The sequence below is a fragment of the Melanotaenia boesemani genome, chromosome 10, assembly GCF_017639745.1.
Source record: "Melanotaenia boesemani isolate fMelBoe1 chromosome 10, fMelBoe1.pri, whole genome shotgun sequence".
NCBI lineage: Eukaryota > Metazoa > Chordata > Actinopteri > Atheriniformes > Melanotaeniidae > Melanotaenia > Melanotaenia boesemani.
The window spans coordinates 22,094,599-22,111,477 of NC_055691.1; the positions used below are offsets into that span (position 1 = coordinate 22,094,599).

Genomic DNA, 16,879 nt, shown 5'->3' on the forward strand with positions numbered 1-16,879 from the left:
TTATGACACTCCTTGTAAGCTTTCCCTGCCAGCATCTTACACCCTGCAGTTATGTGCTGGATTGTCTCAGGGGCCTCTTTGAACAGTCTCCACCTGGGGTCTTGTCTTGTATGGTAGATCTGGGCCTCTATTGCTCTGGTGCTCAAGGCCTGCTCCTGTACAGCTATGATCAGTGCCTCTGTGCTGTCTTTCAGTCCAGCCCTTTCTAGCCATTGGTAGGATTTCTCGATATCAGCCACTTCAGTTATCTGTCGGTGGTACATCCCATGGAGGGGCTTTTCCTCCCATGATGGTTCCTCAATCACCACATGATCTGTTTTCCACTGCCTGAGACATTCACTAAGCACTTCGTCCGTTGAGGCCATCTTCCTGATGTATTCAAGGATGTTGGATGTTTCATCCTGGATAGTGGTTCTGACACTCACTGGTCCTCTTCCTCCTTCCTTGCGCTTAGTGTACAGTCTACCACATCTGTGATCTGAATCTCTTCTTTTGGCCAGCTTATTATTCCCGCAGGGTATCTGATGACCGGCAGGGCATAGCTGTTAATTGTCCAGACCTTGTTCTTGCCATTGAGCTGACTCCTTAAGACTTGCCTTACTTGTTGGAGGTATTTGGCTGTGGCTCCTTTTCTTGTGGCCTGTTCGAGGTTGCCATTTGCTTGTGGGATTCCAAGGTACTTGTAGCTGTCCTCAATGTCAACTGTTCTGCCGTCTGGGAGTGAGACCCCTTCTGTACGGACTACCTTCCCTCTCTTTGTTACCATCCACCCACACTTCTCAAGTCCGAATGACATTCTGATGTCATTGGTGTAAATCCTGGTTGTGTGGATCAGTGAGTCAATGTCTCACTCGCTCTTTGCATACAGCTTGATGTCATCCATGTAGAGGAGTTGACTGATGGTGGACCCATTCCTGAGTCAGTATCCATAGCCAGTCTTGGTGATTATTTAGCTGAGGGGGTTCAGACCTATGCAGAACAACACAGGGGACAGGGCATCTCCTTGGTATATGTCACATTTGATGGACACTTGTGCAATTGGCTTGCAGTTGGCCTCAAGGGTGGTCTTCCACTGTCGCACTGAGTTTGCAATGAAGGCTCTTAGAGTCCTGTTGATGTTATACATCTCCAAGCATTCCATGATCCATGTGTGTGGCATTGAGTCATAGGCTTTCTTGTAATCAAACCAGGTAGTGCATAGATTGGTATTCCTGGTTCGGCAGTCCCGGGCAACTGTTCTATCTACTAGCAGCTGGTGTTTTGCTCCTCTGGTATTTTTACCAATGCCCTTCTGTGCTGTGCTCATGTACTGATCCATGTGCCCACTTATCTTAGCCGCTATGATGCCTGACATGAGCTTTCATGTGGTGGGGAGACAGGTTACTGGCCGATAGTTGGATGGAGCTGTTCCCTTCAGGGGATCCTTCTGGATCAGGATTGTCCGGCCTTCAGTTAGCCATTCAGGGTGGGTCCCATCCTTTAGCAGGACCCGGACTCAGGGCGGCAGAAAGAAAGTGGCGCAAATCAAAAGAGCACACTGACTTGTCTGAGTACCAGCAAAAACTTGTAACTTTCACATCCAGCCTAAAGGCGGCCAAGATAGCCTTCTATCAGAACAAGATCCGCAATGCTCCCAACACACGACAACTGTTCATGGTGTTTAACTCTCTTCTATCTCCACCACCTGCTCAGCCTCCCACTGTGCTGACTGCAGAAATGTTTGCTTCCTACTTCACTGAAAAGGTTGCTACCATCAGTAACCAATTCACTGAGCCTGACCAACTCAGCCTTGCCAAACCAGCTACTGGTGCCTCACTCTGCTCTTTCCGCTGTCTAAATGAGGACGAAGTCTCTAAACTTCTAGTCAGCTAAAAACCCACAACCTGTCCTCTTGATCCTGTTCCCTCTGACATCCTGCAGAGCATTTTACCTACAGTCAAATCTGCAGTAACTCATATTATCAACTCCTCTCTTAAATCCGGTGTCTTTCCTTCTGCCTTCAAGCAAGCTCGGGTTACCCCACTGCTGAAGAAACCCACACTCAACCCAGCCCAGGTTGAAAACTACCGGCCGGTCTCATTGCTTCCATTCATGTCTAAATTACTAGAGCGTGCCGTCTTCAGTCAGGTCTCACAGTTCCTCCAAGACAACAACCTGTTTGATCCATATCAATCTGGCTATAGGCAAGGTCACTCTACTGAAACTGCTCTCCTGTCAGTTACTGATTCCCTACGGGTTGCCAGATCCACTGGTCAATCCTCAGTCCTTATACTGCTGGACCTGTCGGCTGCCTTTGACACGGTTAACCATCATATACTGTTCTCCAAACTCTTAGAGCTTGGCATCTCAGGATCTGTCCTCTCGTGGTTTATGTCCTACCTCACAGGGAGATCATTCAAAGTATCTTGGCGAGGGGGCGTGTCCAGATCACATGGGCTGACAACAGGGGTGCCTCAGGGCTCGGTGCTCGGCCCTCTTCTCTTTTCACTACACCTCCTCACTCGGTGCAGTCATTAGCTCTCATGGTTTCTCCTACCACTGCTAGGCACTCAGCTTTTCCTTTCTTTCCCACCTGATGACACAACCGTCTCAATGCGAATATTAGCATGCCTTGCTGATATCTCCACATGGATGAAGGATCGCCACCTTCAGCTAAACCTGTCCAAGACTGAGCTTATTGTCTTTCCAGCCAGTCCTTCTTTACCCCCACAGATAAGTGTGCAGCTTGACTCAATCACACTAGTGCCTACATCTTCTACCAGGAATCTTGGTGTCATGGTAGACAACCAGCTGACTTTTAAGGACCACGTTGCCTCAGTTTCCCTGTCTTGCCGATTTGCTCTCTACAACATCAGGAGGATCAGACCCTACCTGACTGAACACACAACCCAGCTCCTGGTCCAGGCTTTGGTCATTTCAGGCATTGACTACTGCAACTCCTTACTGGCTGGCCTGCCTGCATGCTTAGTTAAACCTCTGCAGATGATCCAGAATGCAGCAGCACGTCTGGTCTTCAACCAGCCCAAAAGAGCTCATGTCACTCCGCTGCTAATTGCTCTTCACTGGCTTCCAGTTGCAGCACGCATCAAATTCAAAGCTCTGCTTCTGGCTTACAAAACAATAACCCAAACGGCTCCGGTCTACCTTCACTCCTTAATCCAGAGCTACACTCCCTCTCGACAGTTACGCTCTACCAGTGAAAGACGCCTAGTGCTCCCACCACAACGTGGCGCAAAATCAGTAGCTAGACTCTTCTCCTCTGTTGTTCCCCGGTGGTGGAACGATCTACCAAACTCCGTCCGATCCGCAGAGTCCGTATCCACTTTTAAGACCAAGCTAAAGACTCAGTTGTTTAAGGAGTATTTCCACATTTAGCTTAACTAAATGAGTTAGAAAGATTTGTCCATCTTTTTGGCTCAACCAAGTACTGAAGAAGCTGTGTGCACTTATGCCCAAGATGATATTGTGTGATGAAATCATGCACTTATGCCCAAGTTGATATTATGTGATGAAATCATGCACTTATGACCAAGTTGATATTGTGTGATGAAATCGTGATCCTGTATTTAAATAAAATGACTAAAAAAAAAAAAAAAAAAAATTATATGCACTGCAGTAGCACTACATGACAGCACCTGGGTCCAACTGAACTCAAAAGCGGTCTGACTATCACTTAATTATGGCGTCCCATCTTGTTTGAATTCATGCTTGTGTTGTTCTTACTCTCAAATGTAAGTCGCTTTGGATAAAAGCGTCTGCTAAATGACTGTAGAATAGAATAGAATAGCATCTGGGTCATTTGTGCTGCCAGGTGCTCATGGAGTGCAGTTAGCTTCTTCAGCCAGTAGGTGTGAACCATGGCAGGCCCTGGTGCTGTCCAGTTTTTCATACCTGAGACTCTTTGTTGAATGTCTGCCACTTACTGGTTCTTGTTGAGGGAGGTTGCTGTGGTCTGCTCGTAGATCCATCAGCCACTGTGCACCACTGTTGTGCGATGCCTCCTTCTCCCATATGCTTTTCCAGTATTGTTCAGTCTCCAGCCTTGGCGGGTCTGCCCTGTTGTTATTACCCTGAGACTTTCCGATGGTGCTCCACTCAGCCTCTGTTATTGGCGTCAGGGTTGCCTCATTTTTGCCATGATCTTATCTCTTAGGTCAGTCGCTGCCTCGCTCAGTGGGGTTATGCTTATTGGGGCTTCATACCCAATCTCTGGATGAGGAGTTGTTGTTAACTCCCGCCTGACCTGGTGTCCTGGCTCCCCCTTGCCATAGCGTTTGTGTTGTACCTCGTCAATCTCAAGTTGTGATAGCAGTTGCCATCTGTGGATGTTGGAATGTTGAGCTACTAGTTGTTTGGCAGTGAGTGTTGATTGTGGGTTTTGAAGATTCAATATTTCCCACATTCTCTGCATGTAACCCCTCTGACTAGGGTTACTAGAGTAGTAACATTCCAACAGAGCCTTGTTCTCGCCTCTCGTCCATTTCCGTCTTGTTCCAGTAGCCCACTTCTCGCCAGGGTGCTCTGGTTCCCCAGCACCTGACGCAGACCTTGTTTGACCGGGCGACGTCTGAGCCAGTATGCGTCATGTTCCCTTGTCTCTCATCATATGAGGTAGGCAGTAGCACAGGGGGTCTTGCCTAAGGACCCACACTAGGTGTTGGTAATTGCCCCGGCCGGGATGTGAGCCCGGGTCTGCTGCGTGAAAGTCAGATGATTTACTCACTGAGCTATATATGTATATGTATATATATATATATATACACACATACACACACATACATATATATGTACACACACACAAAGAGGATAAGACAAACAAGTATAGACCTCTTTCAGGGAACATCATAAAGATAAAGACAGCTTTTCACCCCTTTATACTTTATATGAAACAACGTTATGCGCTGGAATGCAACAGAAGAAAACGAATGTGAATAAAGTCTTAAAACTCCATCTCCCATAAAGCATCTGTCCTTTTGCGCAGACTCAGTGTAGTGAATAGTGCTCCACTCCCTCCTCCCTACTATAAAGCTAGCTAAGATGGTGGTTAGAGCGTAATTTGTCTCAACAATACCAAGAAAAGAAAGGGGCCAAACATCTTTATAGCCTTTTAATTACAACAGAACAGCACGATTACTGTTATCTTAAGTTACCATTTGTAGAAATTTAGACATTTCAGGTACATCGGCTTTCAGTCCCCGCCCAATTTGGTGTGACTCCTTTGGAGTGGAATCCTAAGCTAAATACGGACAGGGTAAGTAACGCTAACGTTAGCAAAGTCGCTAGCTGGGCAAGTCGGTTTCCATCCTATCTCAGTAAATATAGGACTGATGCGTCAGTTGCCGGTTTATTGACTAAGTGAAGAGTTTTGTCAACCCTACTGAATTACTGTTCGGGTAATTGTGATACTTTTAGTGCAGTGTCAGTTGTGTGTAGTGCCCACAACTGCTTCCAGTTCAGAGTTAGCTTGTATAGGCCGCGTCGTAAGCTCGGCTTCAAAACCTCGTACATTCTGGTGATAATGTAGCATGGAAGCTAAGCGCTTAGCATTAACCAAGCTGTCACTTTTTGTGTATCATAACGTCATGTCATTTTTTTTCTTTACCACGAACGTCAGTATTGAGATAGCATTCATGTCTGTATGTTTTGTTGTTGCTATTACATATACGATTGAACTGGATTTGTGCCAGTAGTTAGACCGGCTTCTTTTACTAAGTCGTAGCTGGTGTTAGCTTAGCTTAACGTTAGTCAAATAACATCTGTCATAACGTACGATCCAGAAGACAGAGCCAGTCTCTGACAGAACAGCTAAAGTTACCAGCCGGGCTATCTAGGTAATTTTGCTTTGTACATGATTTTGCCGGTTTTGTGTCCAAGTGTTTCTGCAAGACGGTGACACTCCTGTAAATGTCATTTTATTGTCCGAATACTGCCAAGCATCTGAAAATGTAGGCATTTCGTCTAATTAAACAAGCTCCTATCCGCATTTATCAATCTGGGTTTGTCACGGAGTGCGTCTTCTGGCAGCTGATTGTCACATAGAATCCAGGATTGTGTTTAAATGCTACAGTCTCTTCTTTTAAATATCAACGCACTGTTATATTTCATTTCATCGGTCATCATGACGTGTCAAGTATGCTCAACCCACGAAAGATGCACAACATCCGCATTAACACTTATTTGTCATTAGTTCTGTTTTTAGCCTGTTCATAAATATCTACAGCGCACCCAGCGAAAAATAATGCCGTCCAACACAAAGTCTCAGTAAATCCAACCTTCGTGAAGGTTAAAATGTTTTGTTCTAGTTGGATCCGTTTTATTCATTTTTTGTAAGTGTGGCCCATGTTGTCCATGTTGATACTTTTATATTGCCTTGATCTTCTGTTTATTTAACTTCATTAATTAAACTGTACTGCCAGGGAGAACCTAGAAAACCACTAAACCCTTATTATAAGAGTGTTTTAACTGGCCTTGTACAATACATAATTGCCTGAATGAGCTTATTTTGCATAATCTCTATAATAACTTTGGTTCATGGGTAATTAAAAAAATATATACACACATATATTTCTCATTCCTCTTTTATTTACCTCTGAACGCATCTTCATCTTTTGCTGTGGTTATCTGACACCAACAGCTCCCTTAATATTCTGCCAGCTGAATTTAGAGAGTCTGTCTACATTAGCCATAAACATCACTGTGGACACAATCGAGTCTCTAGCCAAATACCCAGTAAGTTTAAGGTAGTTATCAGTTGGAATTGCAACAAAAAAGTGGTAGAAAATTATCTAATTTTAATAATAATAGTTTTAAATCTATTAAACTATTACTTATCACTATTACTTATTTGACTTTTAATAAGCAACTACAATGTAATGGCTGTGAAAGCTCTGGTCAGACCCAGAGACTTTTCAGAACTTACGTTTTATTAAAATGCTTTAAATTAGTAATGATTAATAGAATATCTAATGATTAATAAACTGATGGTTAATCTATTTAAACTTAATTCATATTTTAGAATTGCATTTTAACAAGCATCAGAAAACTGCTCTCTGAAGCCTAAAAGAATTACAGGACTGTAATTGGTCTATAAAACGATTCATTTTCAGCCCGTGGTGAAAATATTAACATGAAACTAAAAGAAAATAGCATCTTACATATAGAAGACTAAATCTTTAACTATAAAAGAGAATTGCTGACCTAGCCCTTGCATTCATCAGTATTTAGGAATAGTCACTCTTTTGTAGGTTCTGAATGTCATGGGTCTCGTGCATTTTAAGGACAAGTATGTGCATATCATAAAGGGAGATACATGCATATGTGTTGCGCTTCATGTGCTGTGATTTGATGAAGTTAATTTACTCTGAAAAAGACAAAATATATGCAGTATTTCTGTGATAGCTCAGTGCAATTCAACTATACCACAAACTTTACTTTCCGAAAGAAATAAAGCATTGAATCAGCACCAATAAAAACTCATCTTTGTCAGTGAAGAAGTTATACCACTCCAATCTTGGGTGGACTAATGAACTGTTTGTGTGTAATGTTGTTTTGCTGATCAGCAGGTTATGCTGTTAAATAGAAATTGGCCATACCATACTGGTCTGAAGCATTTGTAAAGACCTTTTTGTAAAGACAGAAAGAATGAATGTGTTCAGTTTTTAGCAATGTCTGACTTGAGCTCTACACTTTTTATACTTACACCTTTTTTTTTTAAATTGTTTTTCCCCCCATAGCCTTGTGCTCTGTGATCAGCTTCAGTACTCGCCCTCACTGTTTAATAGGATGTCCCACAGCCCTGAAATGAAGGACGACCCTATGGAATGCCCTCTGTGCATGGAGCCACTAGAGATTGATGACGTCAATTTCTTCCCTTGCACCTGTGGCTACCAGATCTGCCGCTTCTGTTGGCACCGCATCCGCACAGATGAGAATGGCCTTTGCCCTGCCTGCAGAAAGGTGAGGAAAGGATGCAGTGGATTGTGGGTCCGCAAAATTAATGAGAACAGGGGTCTGTTGTATATGCACCTGACATATTGTTGAGGATTTTGTCTTCAGATATTTGTATAATGGTTTCATTCCTCATTTTTAAGTAGCTATTTTGACAAAAAGGTCTATAGCTTAAGTTGATCATGTTTGACAGTTTATTCCCAGTCGTTTACACAAAGTGTATAACTGAGTTTGTAACTAAATTCTGTTTTTTTTTTTTATTATTATTTCTTTCTTTCTTTCTTTTCTTCATGTAGCCATACCCAGAAGACCCTGCTGTGTACAAGCCTCTGTCACAGGAAGAGATCCAAAGGATAAAGAATGAAAAGAAGCAGAAACAGAACGAGAAAAAGCAAAAGGTGACAGAAAACCGCAAGCATCTGGCCAGTGTCAGAGTGGTCCAGAGGAACCTGGTGTTTGTGGTGGGGCTCTCGCAGCGACTTGCTGACCCAGAGGTGAGTACAGAATCACAGCTTTTAAGTTTAGTGACTTTTGCTACTTTTTAAGTTTGTGATATTTTAGCATAATGTGCAAAAATAAAGGTACTAGCTGCTAGATTTAGGTTAATATATGCAGATAAAGCCTATGTGGATTGTAGTCTGACAGGAAGTGATGTCTAAGTAGCATTGTACATGAATACTGTGCATAAAAGAACCGACTGTGTTGGGTTTTTTTCCCCCACAGGTCCTAAAACGACCAGAGTATTTTGGGAGGTTTGGGAAAATCCATAAAGTGGTCATCAACAATAGCACATCTTATGCAGGTTCACAGGTAAAAAGTGAAGGAGTTTAATAAGTGTTTTGTAAAATATATTTTCAAGGATTAATGACTGAACTTGTGATTGAAAGTTAATAAATTATTAATCATGAAATCAGCTGGTCATGAGAAGAGGTATTTGGCGCAGCAGTAAGGATCCTATGACCACAGAGAGCCACAGATGTTGTGTTTGACTTGTATGTTTACTTTAATTCTCTGTTTACAACTCAGGGGCCCAGTGCCAGCGCTTATGTCACTTACATTCGTTCTGAAGATGCTCTAAGAGCAATACAGTGTGTGAACAATGTGGTTGTTGATGGCAGAACACTCAAGGTAAGAAGTTAAAGCTTGCAGTTTGTTTTAAGTTTAACCATAAGAAATTAAGTTTGTAACTAAGTTTGGTTTTAGGTGCTTATTCTGTTTATGATGCGATTAGTTTTATTCGTATAAAAGTAATCTGATGGGTGTGTTTTGCTTCCCCCCCCCCCCCCCTTTCAGAAGTAAATTAGGCACAATAATTAAACACAAACATATTAAACTTTTTAAATGAATTTGACTTTGTTGCTGTAGGATCACTTAACAGAGATCAGCAAGGCCCTGAACTGTCATATTTTTCCTGTTTTTATTCAGTTTTCTAAGAGCTTCTATTTCTGTCTTCCCCTTGCAGGCTTCTTTAGGCACAACAAAGTATTGCAGTTACTTTCTCAAAAGTATGCAATGTCCCAAACCTGATTGTATGTATCTACACGAGTTGGGGGATGAAGCTGCTAGCTTTACTAAAGAGGAGATGCAGGTAAAACTTTTTTCTCTTGCTTTTTTTTTCTTTACTTAACTAATTTTTTTGTTTTGTTTTTGTTCTTTTTTTATTTATTTATTGTATTGCTTTGTTTTTAGGCGGGGAAACATCAAGAATATGAGCAGAAACTCCTCCAAGACCTCTATAAAATTAACCCTGGCTTTCTACAACCTCCAGCTTGTGGAACAGAGAAGTCAAAGAGTAAACCCAACTCCACACAGAGGTTAGTTGTGGGTTTGTTTGTGTTTTACTTTGTTGTTTAATCGCATGGTGATGCTTTTTAAAAAATATATAATAATAATAATAATAATAATAATAATAAATTTCTGCCTTGTAACAGAACCAGCAACAGCAATGGTAAAGATGGGTGGCCAACATTGTCAGGGCACAACAAACTGCCCAATGGGCTCTCAGAAGACCGGAAGTCCCCTCCGCTGCTAGACTATCTAGACCAAGAAGCTATTAATTCAGATGGGTTAGAATCAGAGCTGGGTCCTGGCCAGCGCACTGCCTTGTCCCCCTTCTCCTCCAACTGCGACAGTAACAGGTAATACTGATCACTTCTTGGAGTTAAAAAAAAAAAACAAAAAAAACAAAAACAAAAAACTCCTTGCATATTATTTTAAGAAAACATTTTTGTGATCTGTATTAATAATTTCTATCTGCAGTCCCAGTGACAAACCTCCAGAGTCAATCGGTATGGTAAATGGAGAGACTTTACAACAGGTAAAACAGCCTGTATGTTTTTTGTGGTGCAATGTAAATTAGGGTGATTCTGTGGACAGTCTCAAATAATTTTTTTTTTTCCTGATATTGTAGATACCCACCAGTGACTCCCCATCCCCTCCCCCGGGTCTAACCAAGCCCATCCTGGTGGTGCCCATTAGCATGTCAGACCTCTCAGCCCGTTCACCCTTCGAAGGTGCGGCAGCTGAGTCCCAGTCCCTTTTTTCAGACAACAGCAACTTCAGACATCCAAATCCTCTCCCTGCTGGCCTGCCCCCCTTCCCCAGCTCTCCTCGTGCCAGTTCTGACTGGCCCATGACCCCTGAACCGCAGAGCCTCTTCACATCAGGTATCTATTCATCGTTTATCTATTCATAGATCAATATTTTTCTTGAAAGGTAAACAAGCTATTGACTGTTAGGTGAAGTAAAACTTCATAATCAAACTAAACAGTTTATAATTTAGTTTTGTTTACTCAAAGAAATTTTAAGTTCTTATATTAATTTCCTAGAGATCATAGTGATGTGTTGGCAATGGACAGAGTCATCCAAGTCTTGAGGCCACACTAAGTTGCCTTTTCTTTTCTCTTCTCAGACACAATACCAGTGTCTTCCTCCACAGACTGGCAGGCGGCCTTTGGCTTTGGCTCGTCCAGCAAACAGCAAGATGACGACCTGGGCTTCGATCCTTTCGACGTCACCCGCAAGGCTTTGGCTGACCTGATAGAAAAGGAGTTGTCAGTGCAGGACCAGAGCCCATTGTCCCCTGGGCCCCTTACCCAGGGAAGCCATGGTCCCAGCCTGCCACCTTCTAACCCCAACACCTCCCACCACTTCCCGAGTGGCCTGCCACGCCACCCCCAGCTTCACCACAGAGCCATCTACAGCTCCTTCAGTTTCCCCGGCAGCCACAACAGCCAGGCCAGTCAGCAGCAGCAGCAGCAGCCAGCTGCCAGACACCCCTGGATGGGCGTTCCCACACGAAATAACCTCCCACACTTGAACCACTCAGCCAGTGCTGCCTCACACAGTAACTTCCTAGACCTGAATCTGCCCCCTCAGCACAACACAGGGCTGGGAGGGATCCCCATCTCAGGTACCAGACACTGAGGTCACCTTGGCACTTTTTTGTGTCCCATTGAAGCAGTGCATGTTAAAGCAGCTGTGCTACATAATGAAGTTATTTAATCAACACGTAAACACTGCCATACAGCATTAGGATATTTGTTTTGATTAGTTTTAATTGATTTTTTTTTTTTACAAACAAAAGCACTGCAATTAATCTGTGATCTGAACACCGGAGCAACTAACATATCTCTTCTTCTTCTCTCCCTGCAGAGAACAGCGGCTCTATAGACGGCTTAAATGTGAAAGAATGGCAGGATGGCTTGAGAGCTCTCCTGCCCAACATCAATATCAACTTTGGTGGCCTCCCAAATTCCTCCTCTTCTTCATCCTCCTCATCCTCCAACAGTGTTAACCACATCGGCGGTCCAGTAGGGCCAGCAGGCATCTCGCACAGCTTGAGCTGGGATGGCACAGCCAGTTGGATGGATCCAGCTATTATTACAGGTAGAAATGTCTTCTCCTGCCTTACTCTTTCTTCAAGTCTTTGTAAACTGCGTTAGTTTGGCAAGTAACTTTTATTTAGTAGCTTTTTTTTTCTCAACCGATGTCTTGGTCTGTAAAAACATTAAAATCAGTTTGTTTTCAAACTTGTATTTTAATGACAAATACAGTTGGTTAGAAAAGACAGATATTTTTAAAGTTTACCAAAATAGGAGATGAGTTGCAAATTCAAATGTTAGATGCAGCCACCTCAGTGTTATAAAACCTTACAATTGTTTAAGCAGCAAGATGTCAACAAGCATAGTTGTTTGGTTACTTTTGTACAACAGCCCCAACTCAGAATGAAAAAACAACAATTTTTTCACAAAATCCTTGTAATTTATAGAAGTCCAGGGGTTAAAGTATTCCGGCACCGTGCCGGATCTCCAGTGTGCAGTTATTGCGGTGAGGAAAAAAAAAAAGGGGAGACAATTTAATAACTTGATGTGTGTGCTGATGTTGTCATGCTGAGTTTATCTACCAGTGGTATGAGAGGAACACTGCTTTGCTCTCAAACGCTTTACTGACCAATCAGAAGTTGAGCGGGGCCTTGGAAAAGGTGTAGTTGAGATCCAGCTGCAATTTAGATCTACACCATCGGCTCTTTAGATACGACAGAGCGGAGACGTTGGTGAAGTAAGCTTTGATCTGTGATTATACATAAAGACAAATCCACTGCTTTTTGGGAATCCAGACCACGTTGGACCAGGTCCTGCTGGACATTTGCTGGACTTGGAATGTTCATATCTTGACTGAATTATTCCGGGCCTGACACATGGGGGGGGGCGACCAACGACAGCGACAGGCAAAACTCACCGCCACCCAGGTGAAACCCAACACACGGGATGCGACAAACGACAGCGGCAGTGCCACGCATCGTGCTCTCGGATTACTGGTCTCCAAGAAATTTGATTGGTGTGATTATTGGAGGGAATTTTGACATTTTCAAACCAGACAAGGCTTGAAGGATGACGAGTCGTAAGAATTTGCTAGAATTGACAGAAATCCTGCTGTAGACTCTATTGTACAAAAGAGAAAGACAAACATGGGTTCATCCTATCCTACTATATATGCACGTCTATGTTAACGAGCGCAAGGTGCGGTTTTCGCCTCATCGTGCAAGTTCCACAGGAAATGAATGGAGAAGGAGCGATGTCGCCTCCCTTGTGTCAAGCCTATATTTCTGGTAGATTCATTGAAATACGAGTGTGACACACCCCCCACCCATCAGAATTAATTTTTTTTAAGGTTACCTGAACAGGGGTTTGACAAGTGCCTCAAATTTAAAAAAAAAAAAAAAAAAAAAAAAAAAAAAAAAGCTTCCTCAGAAAAGGACAAAACATCTCTGCTTGAAAGTCTCAATGATTTATCTTGTGCTTCCCTGCAGTTTTGTTCTGTTAAAGTCTCGCCATTGTATCTGTATAATCACTTATCTCTCTCATGATCCCTCTCTGTTTGCCTCATCCCTTTAGGCATCCCAGCATCAGCAGGCAACAGTTTAGACTGTCTCCAAGACGACAACCCACCACACTGGCTCAAGTCTCTGCAAGCGCTCACAGAGATAGATGGTCCTGCCTGCTCAGCGGTGCCCACTCCCCAGCCCCTCCACAGCGGCCTCCTTGATGGCCATCTCCCTCTCCACCACAGAGCTGCCAGCGGTTGGGCACCCTACATGCCCCCTCCCACAGCCAACCCCGCCAGCCAGTTTCACTCCCCTCCCCCAGGCTTCCAGACCGCCTTCAGACCCCCAGGACAGGCCGCAACAGAGCTACTACAGAGTGCCGCTGTGGATCGCCACTGAACACAGACTGCAGCAAACACCCATCCATTCCCCCACTACCACTTTATACCCACTCATCCTGTACCCTGCTTCCTTTTACCCCCAACGCAATACACCAATCTGCAGAGTATGAAAAATTAACAAAGTAACAAACTTGCTTTCTTCTTTTTCTCTTCCTTCTTCCTTTGTGTCTACTCTGAAGGCCTGTTTGTTTTGGTTTTTGTTTGTGGCACACAAGTTATCACTACCCTTTTGTCTGCTGCCATCACCACTCCTTAGACCTAGTTCTGGGCGTAACATGGGATTCATTGTGTAGCTTATTGTCAGCGGAGAGCACAAGAATCTGTATAGCATCAGATGCCCAGTGGTGACACAAGTTAACTCTACAAACTGGCAAAGAAACAAATTAGCAGAAGTGAGGTCTTTTTTAAAAAAATAACTAATGATTAAGCATGAAAACATTTGTGTTTTTGGGAAGGTGTGATTAGGTTTTTGAGGAATGAAGCAAGCTGTGAATCTGCTCTTTGAAGCTTTGCCCCAAAGACCCTCATCTTCCCCACTCTTAACAGGAGACTGAAACGGTTAAACCTTACAGCCATGTTGTAAAATTCGGTGAGGTGAGAGAGGGATAAGAAGGGTTGGCACTTTTTTGAGAGTGGGTTTTAAAAAATATCAAAAATTAGAAAAAAAAAAAGCTGAGCTTTGGATAGAGAGTGAATGCAGATGACACACAGGAGTTGAGGGCACCGGCTATGCATGGGCTCCCTGTTAGGTAGGGACACAAATGGCCTGCTGAGAGGCCACTTGGCTCACATTCTCTTTAGTGAGGGGCTCCCACTGGCCCCATCTTGCTGGAGGGAGAATTTTGCTGAACCTCTGTATCAGAGGATAGAGCACCCTCACCACAGGGAGCCAGGGCTGTGGGAGATCATGGCACACATCCTGAGCACTAGGGTTAGACTCACAGTGCCACTGTGTGGTACCTACAATAGCTAGCCCTAACATGGACAGCCACCACATAGATGAGACAATTACAAGATGGAAGGGGATATGTCAGAAGTACTAATTAGTGTAATAAAAGGGTTAACAGGTCCTCTTGTTCAACCCATGAGGGCTTAAACGAGGCCTTAAAATAAGACGGTTGAGAGGAAGAAGCTTGAGTGTTTGGAAGGGGAGTGTTTGACTGCTGAAAAATATGCAATATTGTATGTGACTTCAGCAGCTGTATGCAAGTGTGCATCAAAGGGAGGTGCTGCAAGACAATACCAAGTACTTAAGTAAAGAATCAAAGAGCCCTCAGCCTTTACGATTTGAGGTTGGCCTCTCTGACCACCGCCTTTTTTCTTTTTAAAGTCTTAATTCTGATCCGTGTTCGCTCTGTCTTTTCTCTCTCTGACCCCCTCCCATCCCCCCCTCCCCCCCAACTGTTCCCTATTTAACAGTATTCACAAAAATGAACAAAGTCATCCAGGAGAAATCAAGAGTCATACAGTGGGTTTTAACATGTTTCAAGGAGGAAAAAAAACTACTTTGAGGCACTTAAAGGAAGTGAACTGTCCTCTGCAGGTCTGGAAAAAATGAACCTTAAATAAAACTGAAAACTCAGAGCTGGTGTTTGTCTACTGTTTTGTTCTCACAGCCTTGATCAAACATAATTACTGATGGGTATTCAAAACTGAAGAACTCTTACTGCATGTGTCCCAGAGTACTATCAGGTAGCCCACACAGTTCATGATCAGACTTGTGTGCTGTTGTAATGTCTTCCACTAGGGGGCAGATCACTTTGTCAGAGACAAAGCTCTGCAGTCAAACATCAGTCATGCACACAAGGTGACACTGAATGCTACAAACATTACTGTTAATCAGACATACCATCTTCCTCACTGAAATTCATTTCAGCTTGAATGTAACCAGAATGCAGATTAGAAAGGTCCTCAAACATTTTCCAGAGCCATATGTTTTTCATATAAAAGCACTGCAGGGAGCAAAGCATATGTGCTGTCCTTCAGTTTGCAGTTCTGCATTCTCCTCAGCCAATGCAGCAGTAGATACCTGCAGCAGAGGTCTTTTTCCTTTTTTACTCCCTTTTTTTTTTACTCCTGTGATATTTTTAGCTGATATAGAGAAAAGCAGACTACATGCACACACACATATATATATATATATATATATATATATATTAGTATTGACTCACCTGCCTTGACTCTGGTAAGAGCTTAATAGACATCCCATTCTTAATCACATTAGTTCAATATGATGTTGGCCAAACTTTTGCAGCTATAAGCGCTTCAACTCTTCTCAGGCTTTCCACAAGGTTTAGGAGTGTGTTTATTGGAATTTTTTAACATTCCTTGAGAAGCGCATATGTGAGGTCAAACTAATGTTGGATGAGAAGGCCTGGCTCTCAGCCTCCATTCTAATTCATCCCAAAGGTGTTGAGGTCAGGACTCTGTGAAGGCAATGAAGATTACCTACACCAAACTCGCTCATCCTTGTCTTTATGGACCTTGCTTTGTGCACTGCTGCACAGTCATGTTGGAACAGGAAAGGGCCATTCCTAAACTGTTCCCACAGAATTGTCCAAAATTTCTTGGTATGCTGAAGCATTCAGAGTACCTTTCCCTGGAACTAAGAGGCTAAGCCTAGCTCCTGAAAAACAACCTCAAACCATAATCCCCCCTCTACCAAACTTTACACTTGGCACAGTGCAGTCAGACAAGTACTGTTCTCCTGGCAACCGCCATATCCAGACTCTTCCATCAGATCGTCGACGGTGAAGCACGATTTGTCACTTCAGAGAACACGTTTCCACTGAACCAGAATCTAGTAGTGGCGTTCTCTACACCGCTGAATCAGACACTATGCATTGCTATTGGTGACTTAAGGTTTGGATGCTGCTGCTCGGCCGTAGAAACCCAATCCAAGAAGCTCTCTTTGTACTGTTCTTGAGCTGATCTGAAGGATACATGAAGTTTGGAGAATTGTAGCAATTGATTATGCAGAAAGTTGCTGACCTTTGTGCACTATGTGCCTCAGCATCCACTGACCCCACTCAGTCATTTTATGGGGCCTACCACTTCGTGGCTGAGATGCTGTCGTTCCCAATCTCTTCCACTTTGTTATAACACGACTGACAGTTGACTGTGGAATATTTAGGAATGAGGAAATTTGCACAGGTGGATATATATATAAATATATATAGATATATATATTTATATATATATATAT

The 16,879-nt window shown here is 43.1% G+C and overlaps 1 protein-coding gene across 2 annotated transcripts; it reads left to right on the forward strand.

The window, feature by feature from the left end:
• The first annotated feature begins 5,023 nt into the window (after positions 1-5,023).
• cnot4a (CCR4-NOT transcription complex, subunit 4a) lies at positions 5,024-15,256 on the forward strand. 2 transcript variants are annotated; one of them, XM_041997206.1, is made up of 13 exons: positions 5,024-5,251; positions 7,734-7,956; positions 8,244-8,441; positions 8,671-8,757; positions 8,974-9,075; positions 9,410-9,535; positions 9,637-9,761; positions 9,879-10,085; positions 10,207-10,264; positions 10,358-10,613; positions 10,859-11,359; positions 11,602-11,835; positions 13,344-15,256. In XM_041997206.1, the coding sequence occupies exons 2-13, from the start codon at positions 7,783-7,785 to the stop codon at positions 13,670-13,672; spliced, it is 2,397 nt and encodes a 798-aa protein (XP_041853140.1). In that variant the 5' UTR covers positions 5,024-5,251; positions 7,734-7,782; the 3' UTR covers positions 13,673-15,256. The 2 variants fall into 2 exon arrangements, with proteins under 2 accessions (XP_041853140.1, XP_041853141.1); XM_041997207.1 differs by having other exon boundaries at positions 7,782-7,956.
• The last annotated feature ends 1,623 nt before the right edge of the window (positions 15,257-16,879 follow it).